Here is a 17,328-nt window from a genome sequence, read left to right on the forward strand (position 1 = left end):
AGCAGAGTTTTTAGATCCCCCTCCATTTACGCATTACAAATTTTGAACGATTCTCGAGTTTCGTCGCGATCTGAACGAGAGTAGCGAATTAGAGTGAGATCTCCCTGTTGTCAGCATCTCGGTAGTCTCGCCTCGACAAGTTCTCTCAGTCAGACAAGAAGCGGACCCACCAAGATTCCGACTGAAGAAAGAAGTCCTTTCGCTTCGAGCCCATTCTCTCGCTGTCTTCTCAATGCAAGATTCCCCTCTATGTGTGACACAACTTCCACAGGAACACTATCGAAACGAAATGTGACAGAGTATGGAGACAAGGATACAAACGAAAGCAGAAGTGAAGACGGGCGAACTAGCAGCAACAAAAGGGCAAAGTTTCGGGTTTCCTCCTCCTCCTCGGGTTGTGGTTCCTCCTCCTTGCATTTGTGAATGAGAGTGCGAAGTGAGGGAAGTCGAGTAGGACCCTTAATGAGAGAATTCAAACGGCTGATCGGAACCGTACCTTCTCCCAATTCGAGTCGTTCGAGATGGGAGAGATTGGCAATATGGTCGGGGAGATTATCGGAAAATATCGCACTGCCGAGGGTGAGACGTTTGAGTCGGGTAAAGCGAGGGAGTTCGTGATCGCAGTATTCTTGGAAGTTCCTCGATCGAGTCAACAATTCTAGCTCCTCGAGACAGTCCGGTACGTCTGGAAGAACGTCTCCGTAAGTGGTCATATCTCCGTCAAGGCGAAGGGACGTGAGGTTGGGACATCTCGAGCAAAGGTGCCCGATGCACCATGCGTCGACATCCTGTCCCTCAATCGACAAGTGTTTCAAGTTCGGAATAGGAGGGCCATGTAGGGTGTAGCTGGAGGTCTGAATAATAGGGCCAGGTTCATTCCATCGCGTTCTATGCAGGGTGAATCCCTTGAAGTCGAGGCTGATGAGAGATTCGAGCGAGGTGAAAAGTTGAATTTTGACCTCGGGAGCTGAGCGAGGGCCTCCTCCGTCGACGCGGAGAGAGCGAAGAGCGGGGAATAGGGAGGTCCTGTTCGAATCTTGCTCCGATTTGATACAGCGGTAGAACGCGGCCGTTAGTTCAGGCTGATCGAGGTCGAGCTCCTCCACCGACGGGAGATTGCGAAAGAGGCCTTCGAGCGGTTCCTTCGTCGAGGCTTCGTCGTAGTCGTCGAGCCTCACACTGCTCTTGACTTGGAAGACTTGAACGATTGCGCCCAGTTGAGGCGCGACTTTGAGCCTGGCGACGAATCGGCGGAGGTTTCTGGCTTTCGCGATACTGATTCGACGATATCTTATCTTGATGTCCCAGGGGAGGAGCCGTATCGAGAGGAAACCGGTAAGAGGTTGATCGATTGTCCAGGCATCTTCGAAGATCTTGTCGAGTAACTCGTTCGGGAGGGAAGAGAGGAAATCGATCTGTGAGGTCGCGAAAGCGTGAGCGATTCTCGTCGACTCAGTGCAGTTGAACTAGCATACCTTTGAGCCTGTCTGTTCTGCCTCTTTCACCCCCGATCGAGTCCTGGCCGCTCGAGAGGATTTGATCTAGATCAAGGTCACGAGATCAGAGCGGATCCCGGTTGGAGCAACAGATGAGACTCACCGTGCGCGATCTAGTCTTTGTCGGTGTCATTGCTGCGAGCTAGTGCCGAGGTCGACCTGATCAATAGCAAGTGGAGGAGAGAGAACATTCCGAACATTGCGACCCCTCGTTTTCCTTTCGCGTCTTTCTCCTCGACTACTACTCGAATCGACCAGTACAACATGTCGGCACCGTACGGAGCAGTAAACGAGTGAGTGTCACCCGCGCCTTCCGCTTCTCTGCGTCCCTGTCAAGGTCCCGCTCTCGGGAACCCCGGATTTCAATTTCTTCATCTCTCGCGACGACTGACACTTACTCTCCCGCGACAGTAACATGTATCCACCTCAATCATCGACGGTTGGACTCGCCCACGGTGGCCACAACGAAAAGTATGCAGCTCGAGGAGGCAAGAGCAAATCGAAACTCTGGTGGATTATTGGAGCTCTCGTTGCGGTCGCAGTCATCGTCGGAGCAGTCCTAGGAGGAGTATTGGGATCTCGGGCTGCGAACGACAACGACAACAACAAGAGTAACTCGGTCAACGACAGATCAAACACGGGAACGGGAACCGCGACTCCGAACAATAATGGAGCTGTATCGGGAGCGACTTTCTCGACGGTCGACTTACCGGCTTGGTCCTGGTCGTCAGACAAGGCTCTCGGGATGTGTCTCGGTCAGTCTCACTGCGTCAGCGATCTCGAGGAGCCAGAAACTGATTTCGTCGAAAAAACAGGAAGTTGGCTTATTCTCGAGAAATGGATGATCGTAAGCTCCCTCCCCCTCTCTCTCACTACGATACACCTACAAGTCTAACTCACACCCGTGACGTTCAGCCTGATTGGTTCAACTCGACCGTCAACGCCGTTGTACCGAATTCGGGCCCGACCACTCTCGATGAATGGACTTTCTGGTACGTCCTCTTTGTTTTCTTGCTACTATCGAGACTAGGGCTCAGTTGACACGTATTCATCTTCACAGCTCCGTTCTTGGACAAGAGAAATGCGAAGAAGCGTGAGTTTTCTTCATGCCTGCATCTCGACAGATCGTTGACGACTGACTCACTCTTCTCCCCCCTCGCTAGTCTCGTTCAACACTTCGAAACTTTCGTTACGGAATCCGACATCCAAACTCTTTACGAAAACGTACGTTTTTTTTCGCATCCCTACGTCTCTTTCGTCGTAATTGACTCGCCTTTCTCGCATTTCTCGCGCGACAGGGTATCAACCAACTTCGTATTCCTACCGGTTACTGGGCCTGGATCCCTACTATCGAGGGAGAACCTTACTTGAACCGCACCGATATCTATCAATACTACATCAACCGAGTTCTCGGCTGGGCTTACGATCGTGGAATGTATGCCAGTACGTCTACTTCTCCCAATCTCTCTGGAACCGAACGATGAGACTGACAGGAAGGACTTACAGTTCTCGACATGCACGGTGTTCCCGGATCTCAAAACGGTGAACAATCTTCGGGACACCTTACGACGACCCCTTCGTTCTTCGGAGGCGACCCTAACACTGAGACGCCGAGCCAACTTCGAAGTGACGAGATGATCAAGGCTGTAATTCAATTCGTCGAGACTTCTCCTTACCGTTCCGTCATTACTGGTATCGAGGTTAGTCTTCTGTCTCTTCAAGGTCTTTCTTTCCGAGCTCCAGGGCTAACGTACTATATTCCTTATAGCCGGTCAACGAACCTCGGTTGGTGTCCCTCCCTCACTTTCGTTCTTTCCGCGGAAACAAGGCTGACCCTCCAGTCTCTGAATAGCCCCTACACCGACGACCAGCTCAAACAACTCGAGAACTACTTTGACCGTACGTCTCAAGCTCAGCGTAGCACATTGCGGTGCGCGAGACTGACGATATTTGCGCACGATCAGGTTCTTACCGAGCTATCCAGGCCTCGTCTTGGCCTGTTGCCACGATCATCACCGAAGGTTACACCAACTTGACGTATTGGTACGGTGAGTAGCGAAGAAATGCCTTTTGTTTCGAGACCAGCAGAACTCAGCTGATGGTTCTTCTTCACACAGATTTCGCCGCTGCGCACGCGACTGACCCTCCCTCAATGGTTATGGTTGACCACCCTTACCCGTGAGTGAAGCTTTCGCGAAATAACTCAGCTAGCCCGTGCTAACTCTCCTCGTCTTCGCGCAGTGGAAACTTCCCTCCTCAGAACAACTCGTGAGTTCCCCCTTGCCTTCCCGACTCTCTCTCCCGCCCGTCGTGAAGCTCATAATGTGTTTTCCTCTAGTGCCGACATCCTCAAGCAAGTTTGCACCGCGGGTGAGAAATACCTCGAGTACCCCATTCCTATTTGCATCGACGAATTCAGTGTAAGCTTTTCTCCCTCATCCCCGCTTTCCTGGTTGATTGCTCCTGGTTGATTGCTGATTCCCTCCTCGCTTCGTAGATCTACACCGGCGTTAAAGATCAAGCGTTCGAAAAGGCATTCTACGAACAACAACTCGTAACCTGGGCCTGGTCAGCAGGCAGCTATTACTGGTCGTTCACATTACAGGCTTCTCAACAAGATCTCGCGAACGGACTCGACTACAGTCAATACTCGTGGTCAACTCTCCTTGCGAACAACTCTCAAACGCTCCCGAAACCCTCCGATTATGGAATCAACGGAACGACGACCCCTCAAAACGCTGCGGCATTCATCGCTGCTCTCCAAGGAGAATTGACCGCTTCGTGTGGAGCCGTTCCCGACAATGCCGCACCTTACTCGAACGGTTCGTTCCAGGTTCAGTCTTGGACGGTCGAACAGAACGCTAGGACTTCGGCTCAAGGACAGACTCTCACTGGAACTAGCACGAGTCTTCCTCTCCCTACCAGCTCTTCGACGACGACTGCTCGAGCTCGACGAGTCAAGAGGACCATGCGAGTTTAGGCCCTCTCTCGTCTCCTCAAACTCATTTTCTCTGTATCCTTATCCCTCCCTCATCTCGCCTCATCATCCACGTACTTATCTATCATGACTGTCCTGAACATATGCTTACTCTCGCCTCATCGTAACATCCTATCATCATACCCCTCGAATCATTTCTCTCATTTCTCTGCTTGTTTACCACTAGTCCTTCATTTATTTCCTTCCATCATCCATCATGTGATCGTTGTACGAGAAGAAATCGATCAGAAAAGCAATAGACACTTCATCAGTCCGCTAAAGACTTCGCTCTCTCAACGGGAGTTCGAGAGAATGAAACGAAACAAACTCTTGTGGCAGCGACCTCATCTCGCGAACGCGTTCAACCTCACATCAAGCGAGTCTCGGCAAATACTCACATACTTCTGCACAATCGCAGACTTTGCGGCAATTGATCGATTAACTTCAAGCTCTCACCGGTCTTACCTCTCTTTCAACTCGTTCTCTTCCTCCCTCTCTCGATCTCGCGAACGCGGAACACGTTTGAGACGTATCAGGACGAGTATACGGCCCCTACCATTGTCTACCATCAATCAGCCCGTGAGTTTGTCCATCGAAATCTCGTCAATTGATGAAAGCTCGTGGAGACGCTACAACACGACTGAAGTACATGGGAACTGGCCAACAAGGCAGGAGGGAATATAAAGAACTCACACATGCACGCGTCGGCCTCGAAAAGCTACATCGCTGACTCTTCTTTCGTTCCTCGAACGCTAGATCTCTCGACTCTCGATCAAGTCGGCATGAGCTATTCGAAACTACCCTACGAAGTCAAAGAGTTTATAACGGAGCATATACATCGCTCGGACACGAGATACAAGGAACGGCGAAAGGCGGGAACGAAGGCTGGATTGGCTGTGGAGCGGAGTCAAGGGCCCATGACGAAGGAACAGGCCAAGCAGCTGAGAGGAAAGGCACTCGATAGTTGGTCCGGGGTCAATTGGGAAAATAGGCGCATGGCTTGGAAGTATCGCTTCGAAGTGCGTTTTTCTCTCTCTGCGACGTCTTTTCCTCGGGAGAGTGCTCGAAGCTCACAGAATGATTGTTGTGACTCACAGACTCTCCACGCATTCAAAGCTGTGGAAACGATGTTTCAGTTTCGACTCTTCCACACCCCAGTGGCAAACGTCGTTACTCATTTGATCCTCGACGCGAACGCGAAACTCGACACGATCTCGACGACTCTCTTTCACATCGCCCCCAAGCTCCCAAACCTGTCGACAATCACGATCGAATCGATTGATTTCTTCGTGCCGTCTTTATACGATCCATCGTCGGAGAACGAACAAAGGAGGATGAATCTATCTCAACTCGTCGAACTTGGAAAAACCGTCACTTCTTGGAACCTGAAAGACCTTTCGATGCTCGATGAGCTCGAGCGACTTCTTCAAGCGAATCTATCCAACATCAAATCAATCTCGCTCGTCGCTCCTTCAGATCTACCTGACGGCACGGCTCTACCTGGATTCCTCTCCCTCATCTCGTCGTGCACATCTCTTTCGGATCTCAGTATCCATATCCCCGGTTGGCACGCATATATGGAACCTGAGTGGATCGTATCCCTCGACTCTTTTTCTTTCGCGAACCGGCTTACTTCCCTCTCTGTTTCGATCGGTTTGGATGAGACTATCGAAGGATACTTGAACGACACTACTCTCGAATTCGCATCTTTCTTCCCTTCTCTCGTTCGCCTCAAACTTAGCGCCAACGACACCTCCTTCTCTTCTGCCAAAACTCCCTCTGACCCGACTCTCTCAGTACCACGTCGTCTCCCCACTCTCAAATACCTCATTCTCCATCTTCCAACCCCTACGACAATGCTCGAAACCCTCGAACATCTCGAACTCCCCGCTCTCGAGCACCTTCAAATCGTTACGCCTCTCGACAGCGACCATTACTCTGTCGCGCAATCACTCGGTCGGACGAAGATCCCACTTCTAGCCCGCCGAATTCATTCGATGGAGGAATCGCTGCGACTGGTCGAGCTCTTCTCACAACGGAAAAGTGCTCTCGACAGGTTCGAGGAACTGTTTCACTATCTCCGAGCCGAAATGTACTCGAAGCAACGGGAAAAGTCCGAAACGGCCGAGTTCGTCTGGACTTATGAGGTCAAGAATCACTACGAAAGTATCGATTCGGAGGAATACTCGAAGCCGCCCGTTGTTACCAAACCGACAATCATTGGACCGCTAACGGAGCAGGAAGACAACGCGATGGGCTACCAACTCGCGAAGCGCGATTCGTGGATGTACGGGAAGGAGGAGGACATTCTCTCGTTGACGACTTGGCTCATGGGCAGGGTGCAAGTCCTGGCGAAGGAAGAAAGTGTCGATGAGATGCATCGGATGTGGAGGTCGTTGGCGGATCTGAATGAGTACAGTCGGTGGATGCGGGATTGAAAGTAACGATTCGAGCCTGTTTATTCTCTTCCTTATTGTTTTTCGCTCTCCCTACATTCACGGAATGATTTGTAGTGTACATACCTTCTGTGACTATTGGGTCTTCTGCCGTAACTTCTCGTGAGGGATGCCTTCGCTTCCCGCTTCGCAACTCGTAAATCAAAGTCGAACATCGAAATAGCGTGGTTCGCGCTCGATATCGAGGGTCTTTTTCGTGTTTTCGAGCGTTCTCTCGTGGTGCTGACTCTGCAAAGAGTAGATCAGACGACCGACAACTATGAGTTGGATGCGAAGCGTTGTGTCCGCTCGATTCTTTCGAAACTTTCTTTCGAAAGTCGGTGCGGGCCTCTTCCATCTCCACCTGATTCTTTCCCAATCAACCTTAACGCACACCGCAGCGACTGTAACGCCTGTACCATCCCACGTCGCTGCTCGATCACACAGTTTGCGTCAATCGATCGACCAACTTCCGAATCTCCCCCGACACCCTTTCGTCTCGCTCGTCTTCCATCTTCTCGACCACCGAAATACACTCAAAACGCTTTCAGTTCAACGTACGGCCACGCCCTCGAACTCGAGTTGATCAGCCCGTGAGTTCCTCTCGCGAAATCTCGTCAATTTGATGAAAGGTCGTGGAGACGCTACAACGTAACTGGAGTACACTGTGACGAGCCTGGTGATGCCGAAGGAAGCTATAGAATACGTAAATGCAAGAGGCAGCCGCTCAGAAGCCACATCGCTGACTTTCCTTTCTTCCTCCGAAGCTAGATCTCTTCGCTCTCGATCCAGTCGCGATGAGCTATTCGAACCTACCCTACGAAGTCAAAGAGTTCATTACGGAGCACATTCATCGCTCGGACGCAAAATACAAGGAGAGACAGACTCTCGAACAGTCAACTTCAACGACGCAAGGAGGAAGCTATACTCGAAAGACGGACGTAAGGACGACGACGATGGGGAGCACGCTGAGAGGGAAAGCATTCGATGCTTGGTCGAGAGTGAATTGGGAGGCCAGGCGAATGACTTGGAAGTATCTCTTCGGAGTGCGTTATTTTCCCTCCTTCTGCCTGCCTTTGTGGGAAGTGAGATCGAAGAGAAGCTCACAATTCAGTCAATCTCTTTGGCAGACTATCTGCGCTTCGAAGGCCGCGGCACCGATCTGTCAATATCGACTCGTCAACAGTCCAGCTGCTACAGCCGTAACCCATTTGGTATTCGATCGAACGAATAAAAAGGACATCGCGACAACCCTCTTCCATGTCGCTCCCAAGCTTCCAAATTTGTCGACAATCTCCATCGAATCGCTTCAGGGTTTCACGACCGGTTCCACGTCCACTTCAGCTCTTCGAGTTTTCAACGATGATCAGGAAAGGATGAATTTATTTCAGCTCATTGAGGTCGCCAAATCCGTCACTTCTTGGAACCTCGAAGACCTCTCGATGTATGAAGCGCTCAAGCCAGTCCTCGAAGCGAATCTATCCAACATCAAATCAATCTCGCTCGTCATTCCCTCGGAGGTTTCTCCTGATCCGACTCCACCCGATGCACTCTCTACACTCTCCCTCATCTCGTCGTGCGCGTCCTTGTCGAACTCAGTATCCGTGGCGACAATCACCTTAACTCGGTAGGACGCAGTTTGACCTCCCTCCACGCTACTTCTTTCGCGGATCGGCTCACTTCCCTCTCAATCATGATCGGTCAGAAGGAAACTCTCGGAGGAAGCATAAAAGACTCATTCCTCGAATTCGCATCTCTCTTTCCTTCTCTCGTTCGCCTCCAACTCGGCGCCAACGACACCTCCTTCTCTTCCGCCGAAACTCCCTCTGACCCGACTCTCTCAGTACCACATCGTCTACCCGCTCTCAAACACCTCATTCTCCATCTTCCAACCCCTACGACAATGCTAGAAACCCTCGAACATCTCGAACTCCCCGCTCTCGAGCACCTTCAGATCTTTACCCCTCTGAAAAGCGACCGATACTCTGCCACGTCCTCACTCGATAAGGACAAAGTCCCGGAACTCGCTCGCCGAATTCACTCGATGGAGGACTCGCTGCGATCGGTTGAACTCTTTTCGCAAGGAAGACAAGGTTCCGAAAGACTCGACTACCTCGTTCACTGCCTCTTCTCAGACATCAGGCGCAATTTGGCGTTCGAACTGAACGCATGCGTTCAACCGTTCATTATCAAGCATCACCACGACAAACTGAGGAAAGAGGAATATTCCGAAGCGCCCGCCTTGCCTAAGCCGACGACGGATACAGCACCCCGAACCGAGAAGGAGGAGAAGGCGGCGCAACGACAGGTTCGATTGCGCGAATCATGGGTCGTTGGAAAGTTCGAGGCCGTACAGTCTCTAGCAGAGTGGCTCGAGAGTAGATTGGTCGACCTGATCGAAGAGGACAACGTTGGAGAGATTCTTCGAGTCTGGAAGTCGCTGGCGGATCTGCACGAGTATCGAAAGTGGTTGGAGGAATGATTTCTGCCTGTAGTTTGAATCTGTCTGTTCTTCTCTTTCCTGTTTTGCTCTCTCTCTGTCTGCGCAAAAACTTACAGGTCGTGGAGTGTTTGTAATGCTCGTGTCTTCTGTAACATCTCGTGACTTTGCAAGTTGTCGAGTTAGAATCTCCCGCCATTGAACCGAGGAGATTGAACCGAGGAGAGCGGATGAACTTCATAGTGACGCGCAAAAGATCGTTCTCGCGAATTGGTACGCGCTTCCTCCAGCCTAACTTTGGTGTCCCGAAGAAGCTGCTTAATGTCCTACTCAAGCGTGTGAAAAACAGTACGCTCAAACTCAAGTCTCTCGGCGGGAGAAGATCGTTCTGTTCAATTCGATTCATTCCATTGCTCGAGAAAAGAGACAACTATTCACTAGCTGAAACGAAAGAGAGAGGGAGGGAGGGCAGAATCGAACTGAAAAGCCTTGAAAAGAAACCTAATGTTCAGGAGAAGATCGGTTTCATTCCAAGGTGGAAGCGGAGGATGTTCGAAAAACCGTGAAGCTCAATGAAGAGGACGTTAATTCGAGAAAGAGGAGAGGGAGGTGTAATCAGGCGGCGATTGTGGATTGAGGGAAGGGGGTTTTGGTGGTGACAACAAGACGGAAGAACGAGAAAAGCGGAGAGAAAAGGCGGAGCGGTTGTTTCTTGTTTCATTTTTCTTTTTTTCGATGACGTTTTCTTCTTTTGTATGCTTTGTATGTTGAGGAGGAGGAACGAGAGGTTTACTGCTGGAAGAAGAAGAAGACAAGGTGGGGAAGAAAGGGAAAGAAGAAACTTGTGTGTTTTTTCGGGTTATTTCCGTGAGAAGTCGACGAGGACGAGATGGGAAACGAGACGATTGTCGAAGAATGTTGCGAGAGTGATGAGGGGTATATCGAACGAGTATCAAGTCGGGAGGATGCGAAGAGGTTTAGGGTTTACGGAATTCGTTCAAAACGGGGTAGATTTGAGCGAAGGCTTGGTAGATCTCCTCGCGGAACTGCTCAGCAATTCTCGAGATCAGAGGATGCCAAGTTGTGATATAGAGGGTAACTCTTCTTACCTTTGCACCAGTGAGAACGATTTTACCGGAAACGAAAATGAGGAGAACGACTTTGGGTTTGACCATTCGGTAAATGAGACCGGGGAAGAGCTAGCGAACAGTTCGGCCGTGATCAGGTGACACTCGATCGAGACGCAGACCAGAGGAAGAGCTTACCTCGGGTTCGTAAGAAGAGAAATGACCGTGAGAGAACGCCAAACCTTCCAAACGAATCGGGAATTTGACATCACACTGCACGTCTCGGACGAAAACGTCAGCCCTACGCAGTTTAAAGGTGCAAAAGGCTGGAGACGAATGAGAAGACGTACCGAACCGACAATGTTTTGAATCTTGAAATCGGTAAATTTCGTCTCGAACCCCAATTTCTGGATAATCCTCGCGTATTTCCTCGCGGCCAACCTCGAATCATCCTCAGATTTCGCTCCCGTAACTACCACTTTTCCCGATGCGAATACCAACGCCGTAGTTTTCGGTTCTCGAATTCGCATAATCACCGCCGCGAAACGCTACAAACAACCCTCGTTAGCACGCCTCTTGAGAGGAGGGAGAGGAGAGGGATAGAATGTACCTTTGGAGAATACTCTGCGTTACGAGCGTGTAGTGCGATCGTCTTCAAATCGAGTTTACATTCGAGATTCACAGTTGCGACAATGTTCCTTTTGTAGAGGAAGAGGAGGGGCAACCAACTCGTAGTCAACACCGGTTGAAAACCAACTCAGAGTGGACAAACCGGTGTAGAGTCTCTCAAGTAGGGAGGATGACGCGTCGAGTCGAAGAGAGAGAGAGAGAGAAAGAGGGGAGGGAATGTGTGTGACAGAACGGGGGAAGTGAACGACTACTTACTGCAAGGTGGGTACGATCCCTTGTACCCCAGGAATGATCTCTTCCTTGTCCCCTCCTGCTGCTCCCGCTACGGCTACTTGTTTCCCTTTATCTTCACTTCCTCCTGCCGCCGAACTCGCAGTCTCGCCACCACCGTTCACTGCCGCTCCTGCTTTACTAGTACCTTGTCCAGAGGGTAACGAGATGGGTGCACCGACACCGTTCGAAGAAGCGCGAGAAGTCGAAGCCGTGGGGAGAACGAGTCCGGACATGATCGAAAGGGATTGCTTTGAAAGGGGCGGGGCTTGGATCGGAGGGGTGTGGGAGGTAGACAGAAGGGTAGCAAGCAGGTAGCAGAGGCGTAGGGTCGACGGGCGGGGAATCGAACGAGGGGGTGAGAGGAGAAGAGGGAGACGGACAGATTCGTCTCTTTCATCTCGTCACTTCACTCGAATCGCTGACAAAGACTCGGACACTGATCTCTGCTACCTTCGGACTGGCACAGACATGCGTGGACAAGGCCCGCGATGCTCAGTACCTCGCCAATCTTTCTTCGTTCTCCGAGGTTCTCTCGCTTCTTTCTCGCTCGCTCTGCTGTTTGCTGCTATTCCGAGACTCGCTACAGCTTTGTGACAATGTTCCCGACGATTTGACGTCGAGCTCATCTCTCAGGCCTGCTCTGTCGAGTCAAAAAGCGGTTTTCTTTTCACTCAACTTGCTCGCGCTGCCTCTCCGTCCCTGTCGGTTCGCTCGATTCAGACAAGTTTGTACGAAGTCAACACGATGCCCACAACACTCTCGCGGGCGAAACGGTTGCCGATGAGCACAACAAGGTCGCAAATTTCGACTTTTCTCCGATATTGCGAGAGCTGCGATCTCGCTATGGAGGCTACGCAAGCTCGACAGGACGGAGTGCGCAGCATGTTCAAGACGTTGACGAGATTTGGACTACGAGAGTGAGCCAAGCGAACGGCCCAAACAGCGAGGGAGAAGCGGTTTCGAATATGATTTGAGAAAAATGAAAATCGATTTCGAAGCAGCACGAGATACGACCAGAATCCCGAAATAACAAGCGAGCAGGATAGTAATGAGGACGAAAGTCCAACCTATAGCCAGAAGCAGCGGAAAGAAGACTCGTCGAAAGAGGCGGACGCGGTGAGAAAGAGACGGAAGCTGACTCAGCGCTCGTTCAACTGAGTCGGATCAACCCAAGGACTTGCTTCTCGCTCCTTCATAGCCTGGTCACTCTGTGGTTCCTCGATCCTCCGTAAAGCTGTATCGTCGCGTGACCCGATCCCCTTTCCCAAACCCCTTTCAAAAACTCGGTTTCTTCGACGTGTCACATCCCTCGCTCTCTCCGACGCCCTTCTTATCTTCGTGAAACACAGTACACGCTGTTGCCAACCGGATGCGAGGTCGTCCAGGTCGTAGCGAGCGTCGAGGGACTCGCGATCGTAGTGTGATGGGAGGAAAGTGATGTGATGACTCAGACCCTTTCTCGATAACGGGAGTAGCTGACGAGGTGAGACCGGTTCGGGTCGATAGCCGGCATCTTTGTAAACGTGTTGAGCATAGTGCAGTAGCGACGGGTCGTGTCGTGCAGCAGTAGGAAGAGATTAGAAAAGAATGTGAAAATTTCAATCAAATTCTCCCCCCGAGAGGCGAACACAAAATGGGAGTTGGTCACTTCTTGTTTCTCTTTTCCCTTCTTTTCTCTTCCTTCTTTCTCTCTCTCTTCTCTCTCTCCCCCTTTCCGCAGCAACAAACTCCTTTTTTGGGAAGTTTTTTTCGCTTTCGGCTTAGTGCCCGCCTCTCTCATTCTCATCTCTCATCTCTCTCGACTCTCACGACTCGACGACACCAAACTCGATCCAAGCAGAGGACTTCATTTGTCTCATGTCTGCGTTTCAACAAGATCCTCCTCCTTCTCAACTCGCTTCAGCTCAATCTCAGTCTCAATCTCAGTCGATGCAATTACAACAGTCAGAAGAAGCAGCGATCCCTCCTCCTCCTCCTCCTCCTCCCGTCGTCAGCCATGAAGTAAGCAAACCATCAGACGAGTCTCTCGCCGCTCAACGACCACCGACTCCTCCCCCTTCACTACCTTCGATCGATCAGCAGCAACAATTCGCTCCTCCTCCTCCAGCCGTCCCTTTCCCGAGTGAGATCGTTCAACCTCCTCAATTGCAACACATGGACAGTAACACGGCGAGTAGCGTGATCGCTGAACCTCCTACTCCTCTCGCTTCGACTCCCGCTCCTCCTCCTCAACCTTCATCGACTGCGACAGAAGCAGAAGAACCTCCTCGATCGAATGGAACTGGCGAACACGCTGGATTGGGAATGGGGATGCATGGAGAGGGACATTCGGGTCAATCTGCGGTCGACGTTTTGGCCGACGTTGCGATGGGAGAAGCCGCGATGGATTTAGCAGGATTCGCAGCGGGGGGAGTTAGTCAGAGTGGTGCAGTCGTAGATGGAGAGGGATCGGGAGATGTGAGGGAAGAAGGAGGAGTTCAAGCGGCGATGGTCCCCCCTCCTCCTCCCGTTGTCGAACCCTCTCCGCCGTTGAAGAGGAGTTACGAAGAGAGCACGAATGGGTACTTTGGTGCGAGTGTGAATGGAGCTGGATCATCATCAGTAGGAGCAGCAGAGGTGAACGGTACGAGTGGAGAAGATTCGAGAGAGGCAAAGAGACCGAGGGTTGAAGAAGTGATTCCCCAAGAGGTTCGTCTCTCTCTCTTTCTCTGGTTCTTAGGTTGTACAACGCTATAACTTCCACTCGATACCCGTGTCAGACCGCATCGGTCCCTCAAGTCTCGGTTCAACCTCCCTCCATCGCTCCCGTCGAGCACTACCAACAACTTCCTCCCGCTCCCGCTCCGGCTCAAACTCCGCCAACTCCTCAACCTCCAGTTCAACCGAGTGCGAGTCCCGCTCCACCTCCCCTCGATCCTTCTCTCGCAGCTCCCCTTCCTCCTCCCTCTTCGAATTTCTCTGCAGCTCCTCCTTCAGCTCCTTCTCCCGTTTCACTACCCTCGGCTCCCGCTCCGACCATGTCCCCTTCAGATCTTCATCATTTCCCGGCAGTCGCTCAACCTCAATCGAACGCGGCGACTCCTTTACCGCCTCATCAACCTTCTCCCGCTCCTTCCTCTTCGCAACCTCCGAGCCAATTCCCCGCCTACGATTCTTCTTCAAACGCTTTCTCCCAACCTCAAGCTTCTCCGTACCCTTCCCAGCAGATGCCGCCAGTTTCGCAACCTCATCAACATTCTCAATCTCCTTACCCAGCTCCTTCTCCTTCTCCCGCCGCCGCTCAATCCCAAATCCCCGAGGTTCACGCCTCTTCAGCTTCCCCCTATCCTTACCCTCCACCCGTCGCTTCTACTTCGTCTACCGGAATCGCTCCTTCTCCGATTCCCTCGACTTCGCACCAACAACATTCCCCTTACCCTCCGACTCCCTCGAACCCTTTCGATCAACAACTTCCCCAAGATCCTTCCGCTTCTTCGACGACTCCAAATCCGAACGAACCTCCTCCCGCCGAACCGATCGCCGTCATGACGAAAGAACAACAAAAACACGCGATCAACTTGGTTCGAAACTTGAAACGAAACAAGAACGCTTCCCCATTCCTGAAACCGGTCGATCATATCGCGCTTCACATTCCCGATTACTACAAGATTATTACCCAACCGATGGATCTGGGAACGATCGAAGGTAGATTACAAGCGACTGGGAAAGCGATGACGAACGTTCATAAAGTTGGGAGAATTTACGGTTTAGATTACTCGTATGGTACTCAACCTGGTCAATGGGAAGGAATCGTACCGGAAGGGTTCGAACCGAAAGGATACAGAACGGTTCAAGAGTTCAAGGAGGATTTGGATCGAGTTTGGAATAATTGTTTTAGGTACAATGGACCGAGGGACAAGAATCCGGTTAGTGCGATGGCGGGGAATATGATGGATGCTGCTGAGAAGAGTTATAGGGGAATGCCTTACGCTCCTGCTGTTAGCGTGAGTCTTTAGCTCTCGTTTCGCGAGTTTCGAGTCGAAAACTGACGATTCGACTCTCGTTCGTTTCATTTTCAGCCTTACCCTCCTCGACATGTCGAACCACCAAAGATCAAGCAAGAACCTCGACCTGCACCGGGTTTCATCCCCACGATTCGACGAGACGATTCCTCTTCTCGACCGAAACGAGAAATTCACGCTCCGGTCAAAGATCTCGCTTATCTCGATTCGGCTGATCCTTCACTCGGTGCAATGGCAATGGCCGGAGGAGGAGGAGGAGGTATGCAATATCATCAACAACAACATCCGGGAATGATGATGCAGGGAATGCCGGGAGCTCAGAAACCGAGAAATGGGAGGAAAAGTCAAGCTCAGGAACAGTTGAGATTCTGTAAAGAGACGATCAAGGAGTTGTTCAAGAAGAGTCACGAGTCTTACGCTTACCCTTTCTATCATCCTGTTGGTGAGTCTCGCCTCTCTATTTCTCGTCAAGGGTTACGGGCAGTGAGACTGACTTATCTCGGATTGTATTAGATCTCGCTGCGTACCCCACCTACTCTCAATACGTTTCCCGACCGATGGATCTCGGTACGATTCGCTCGAAACTCGAACACAACCAATACCCTCTCCCTCCTTACGATGCGTTCGAATCCGACGTTCGACAAATCTTCGAGAACTGTTTCGCGTTCAATCCGGCTGGAACGATCGTTCACGAGTGGGGTAGACAATTGGAAGCTGTCTTCGAGATCAAATGGGCTGAGAGACCGATGGATGATGATTGTGAGTTTTCTCCTCGATTTCTGCTCTCTCCTCGAGGTTCATCGATGACTGACTCGGTCTCTCGATCGAATCTATCAGTCTCGGAGGACGACGGTCTCAACGTTATGGAACAACAACTACAAATGTTGGCGGCGAACATCGAACAAATGCGACAAAACAAGAAAGCGCAAAAAGAAGCGAAACGATTCCAAGCTCAACAGAACCGTCCTCCGATGATGATGCCTCCTATGCCCATGTCGATGGCTCCTACTCGACCTCCGAAGCAGAAATCTTCTTCGAATTCGATGGGAGGTGCTTACAACCCTTACGCTCCCGCTCGCGCTGCTCAACCGAAGAAAGCGAGACCTTCGGGAGGAGGAGGCAACGGACACAAGAAGAAGAAACGACGAGACGACGATTCGGACGATTACTACGAGGACGACGGAGGAGCTTATTACGCGGGTTCGGCTCATATGCCGGTTCATCATGGAGTGGGAGGACTCGGTGCGAGTCACGGAGCAGGAGCGGGAGGAGGAGGAGGAAATCGAAGACATATCCCGGTTCAACAGGAGGAATGGGTCGATTTCGAGATGAAGAGAGAATTGGCAGTGAAGATCGTTACTTTCGAAGGGGAACAACTGCAGGAAGCGATCGATATCATTCGTCGTGGTCGACCTGATCTCCTCGGCGTGAGTCTCAAAACTCTCTCTTTCGTTTCTGTCGTGACCGATCACTGACTCGTTCTTCTTTCTCCTCCAGGCCGCGAATCAAGAGGTCGAACTCGACATCGATCAACTCGATCAACGTACTCTCGTCGCTCTCTACCGCTACGTCTGTCCCGGAGCTCCTGTCGCCGTTCGACCAGTCGAAAACCCTAAACCGTCGAAACAGCAAACTTCGAACAAACAACCTCGGAACCAACGCAAGAACCTCGACGAAGAGGCCGAAGCAGAGCGCATTCGGATGATGGAGGCTCAATTGGCTGCGTTCGAGAAGACCGGTTCGATGGACGCCTCGGCTGTCCCGACTGGAGGGGCTCTACCCGGAACACCTCAAGGTCAAATCGCCGGAGAAGAAGGAGCTCAAGGTGGTGGAGATCAAGCGAGCAGCGATAGCAGCGACGAAGCTAGTAGCGATAGCGATTCCGATGAGGATTAATTCTTTCGATCCTTCTCTCCCTAATTTTTCATTTTTCGTTGTCGACAGTTGGTACTCGAGGATTCCTTTTGTTCAAAGTCTACTCTTCTCTACTCGTTCTCCTTATTATTTGC

At 51.3% G+C, this 17,328-nt stretch overlaps 6 protein-coding genes across 6 annotated transcripts; 4 read left to right on the plus strand and 2 right to left on the minus strand.

Moving 5' to 3' along the window:
- Positions 1–10: 10 nt before the first annotated feature.
- Positions 11–1,629, minus strand: JCM6883_006601 (uncharacterized protein; the record flags this gene model as incomplete). Its single annotated transcript, XM_076629622.1, has 4 exons — positions 11–70; positions 348–1,415; positions 1,476–1,541; positions 1,600–1,629. 4 exons carry the CDS (start codon positions 1,627–1,629, stop codon positions 11–13), a joined length of 1,224 nt encoding a protein of 407 aa, XP_076490249.1.
- Positions 1,630–1,760: 131 nt separating this feature from the next.
- Positions 1,761–4,476, plus strand: JCM6883_006602 (uncharacterized protein; the record flags this gene model as incomplete). Its single annotated transcript, XM_076629623.1, has 15 exons — positions 1,761–1,789; positions 1,908–2,251; positions 2,312–2,343; positions 2,412–2,488; positions 2,557–2,589; positions 2,660–2,720; positions 2,795–2,939; positions 3,003–3,196; positions 3,265–3,281; positions 3,349–3,395; positions 3,461–3,544; positions 3,614–3,674; positions 3,738–3,764; positions 3,835–3,916; positions 3,994–4,476. 15 exons carry the CDS (start codon positions 1,761–1,763, stop codon positions 4,474–4,476), a joined length of 1,716 nt encoding a protein of 571 aa, XP_076490250.1.
- A 1,124-nt stretch (positions 4,477–5,600) lies between these two features.
- JCM6883_006603 (uncharacterized protein) lies at positions 5,601–6,911 on the plus strand (the record flags this gene model as incomplete). Its single annotated transcript, XM_076629624.1, has 1 exon — positions 5,601–6,911. The coding sequence occupies one exon, from the start codon at positions 5,601–5,603 to the stop codon at positions 6,909–6,911; it is 1,311 nt and encodes a 436-aa protein (XP_076490251.1).
- A 1,019-nt stretch (positions 6,912–7,930) lies between these two features.
- On the plus strand, positions 7,931–9,390 carry JCM6883_006604 (uncharacterized protein; the record flags this gene model as incomplete). Its single annotated transcript, XM_076629625.1, has 3 exons — positions 7,931–7,954; positions 8,039–8,484; positions 8,547–9,390. 3 exons carry the CDS (start codon positions 7,931–7,933, stop codon positions 9,388–9,390), a joined length of 1,314 nt encoding a protein of 437 aa, XP_076490252.1.
- Positions 9,391–10,325: 935 nt separating this feature from the next.
- SPT15 (TATA-binding protein) lies at positions 10,326–11,551 on the minus strand (the record flags this gene model as incomplete). Its single annotated transcript, XM_076629626.1, has 6 exons — positions 10,326–10,394; positions 10,458–10,547; positions 10,614–10,688; positions 10,766–10,963; positions 11,026–11,113; positions 11,301–11,551. 6 exons carry the CDS (start codon positions 11,549–11,551, stop codon positions 10,326–10,328), a joined length of 771 nt encoding a protein of 256 aa, XP_076490253.1.
- A 1,624-nt stretch (positions 11,552–13,175) lies between these two features.
- JCM6883_006606 (bromodomain-containing protein) lies at positions 13,176–17,215 on the plus strand (the record flags this gene model as incomplete). Its single annotated transcript, XM_076629627.1, has 6 exons — positions 13,176–14,006; positions 14,078–15,301; positions 15,377–15,761; positions 15,833–16,078; positions 16,157–16,746; positions 16,817–17,215. 6 exons carry the CDS (start codon positions 13,176–13,178, stop codon positions 17,213–17,215), a joined length of 3,675 nt encoding a protein of 1,224 aa, XP_076490254.1.
- Between the last annotated feature and the right edge of the window lie 113 nt (positions 17,216–17,328).

This window comes from Sporobolomyces salmoneus, assembly GCF_050403485.1.
Source record: "Sporobolomyces salmoneus JCM6883 DNA, S_salmoneus_JCM6883_v1_ctg6, whole genome shotgun sequence".
Taxonomy (NCBI): Eukaryota; Fungi; Basidiomycota; class Microbotryomycetes; order Sporidiobolales; family Sporidiobolaceae; genus Sporobolomyces; species Sporobolomyces salmoneus.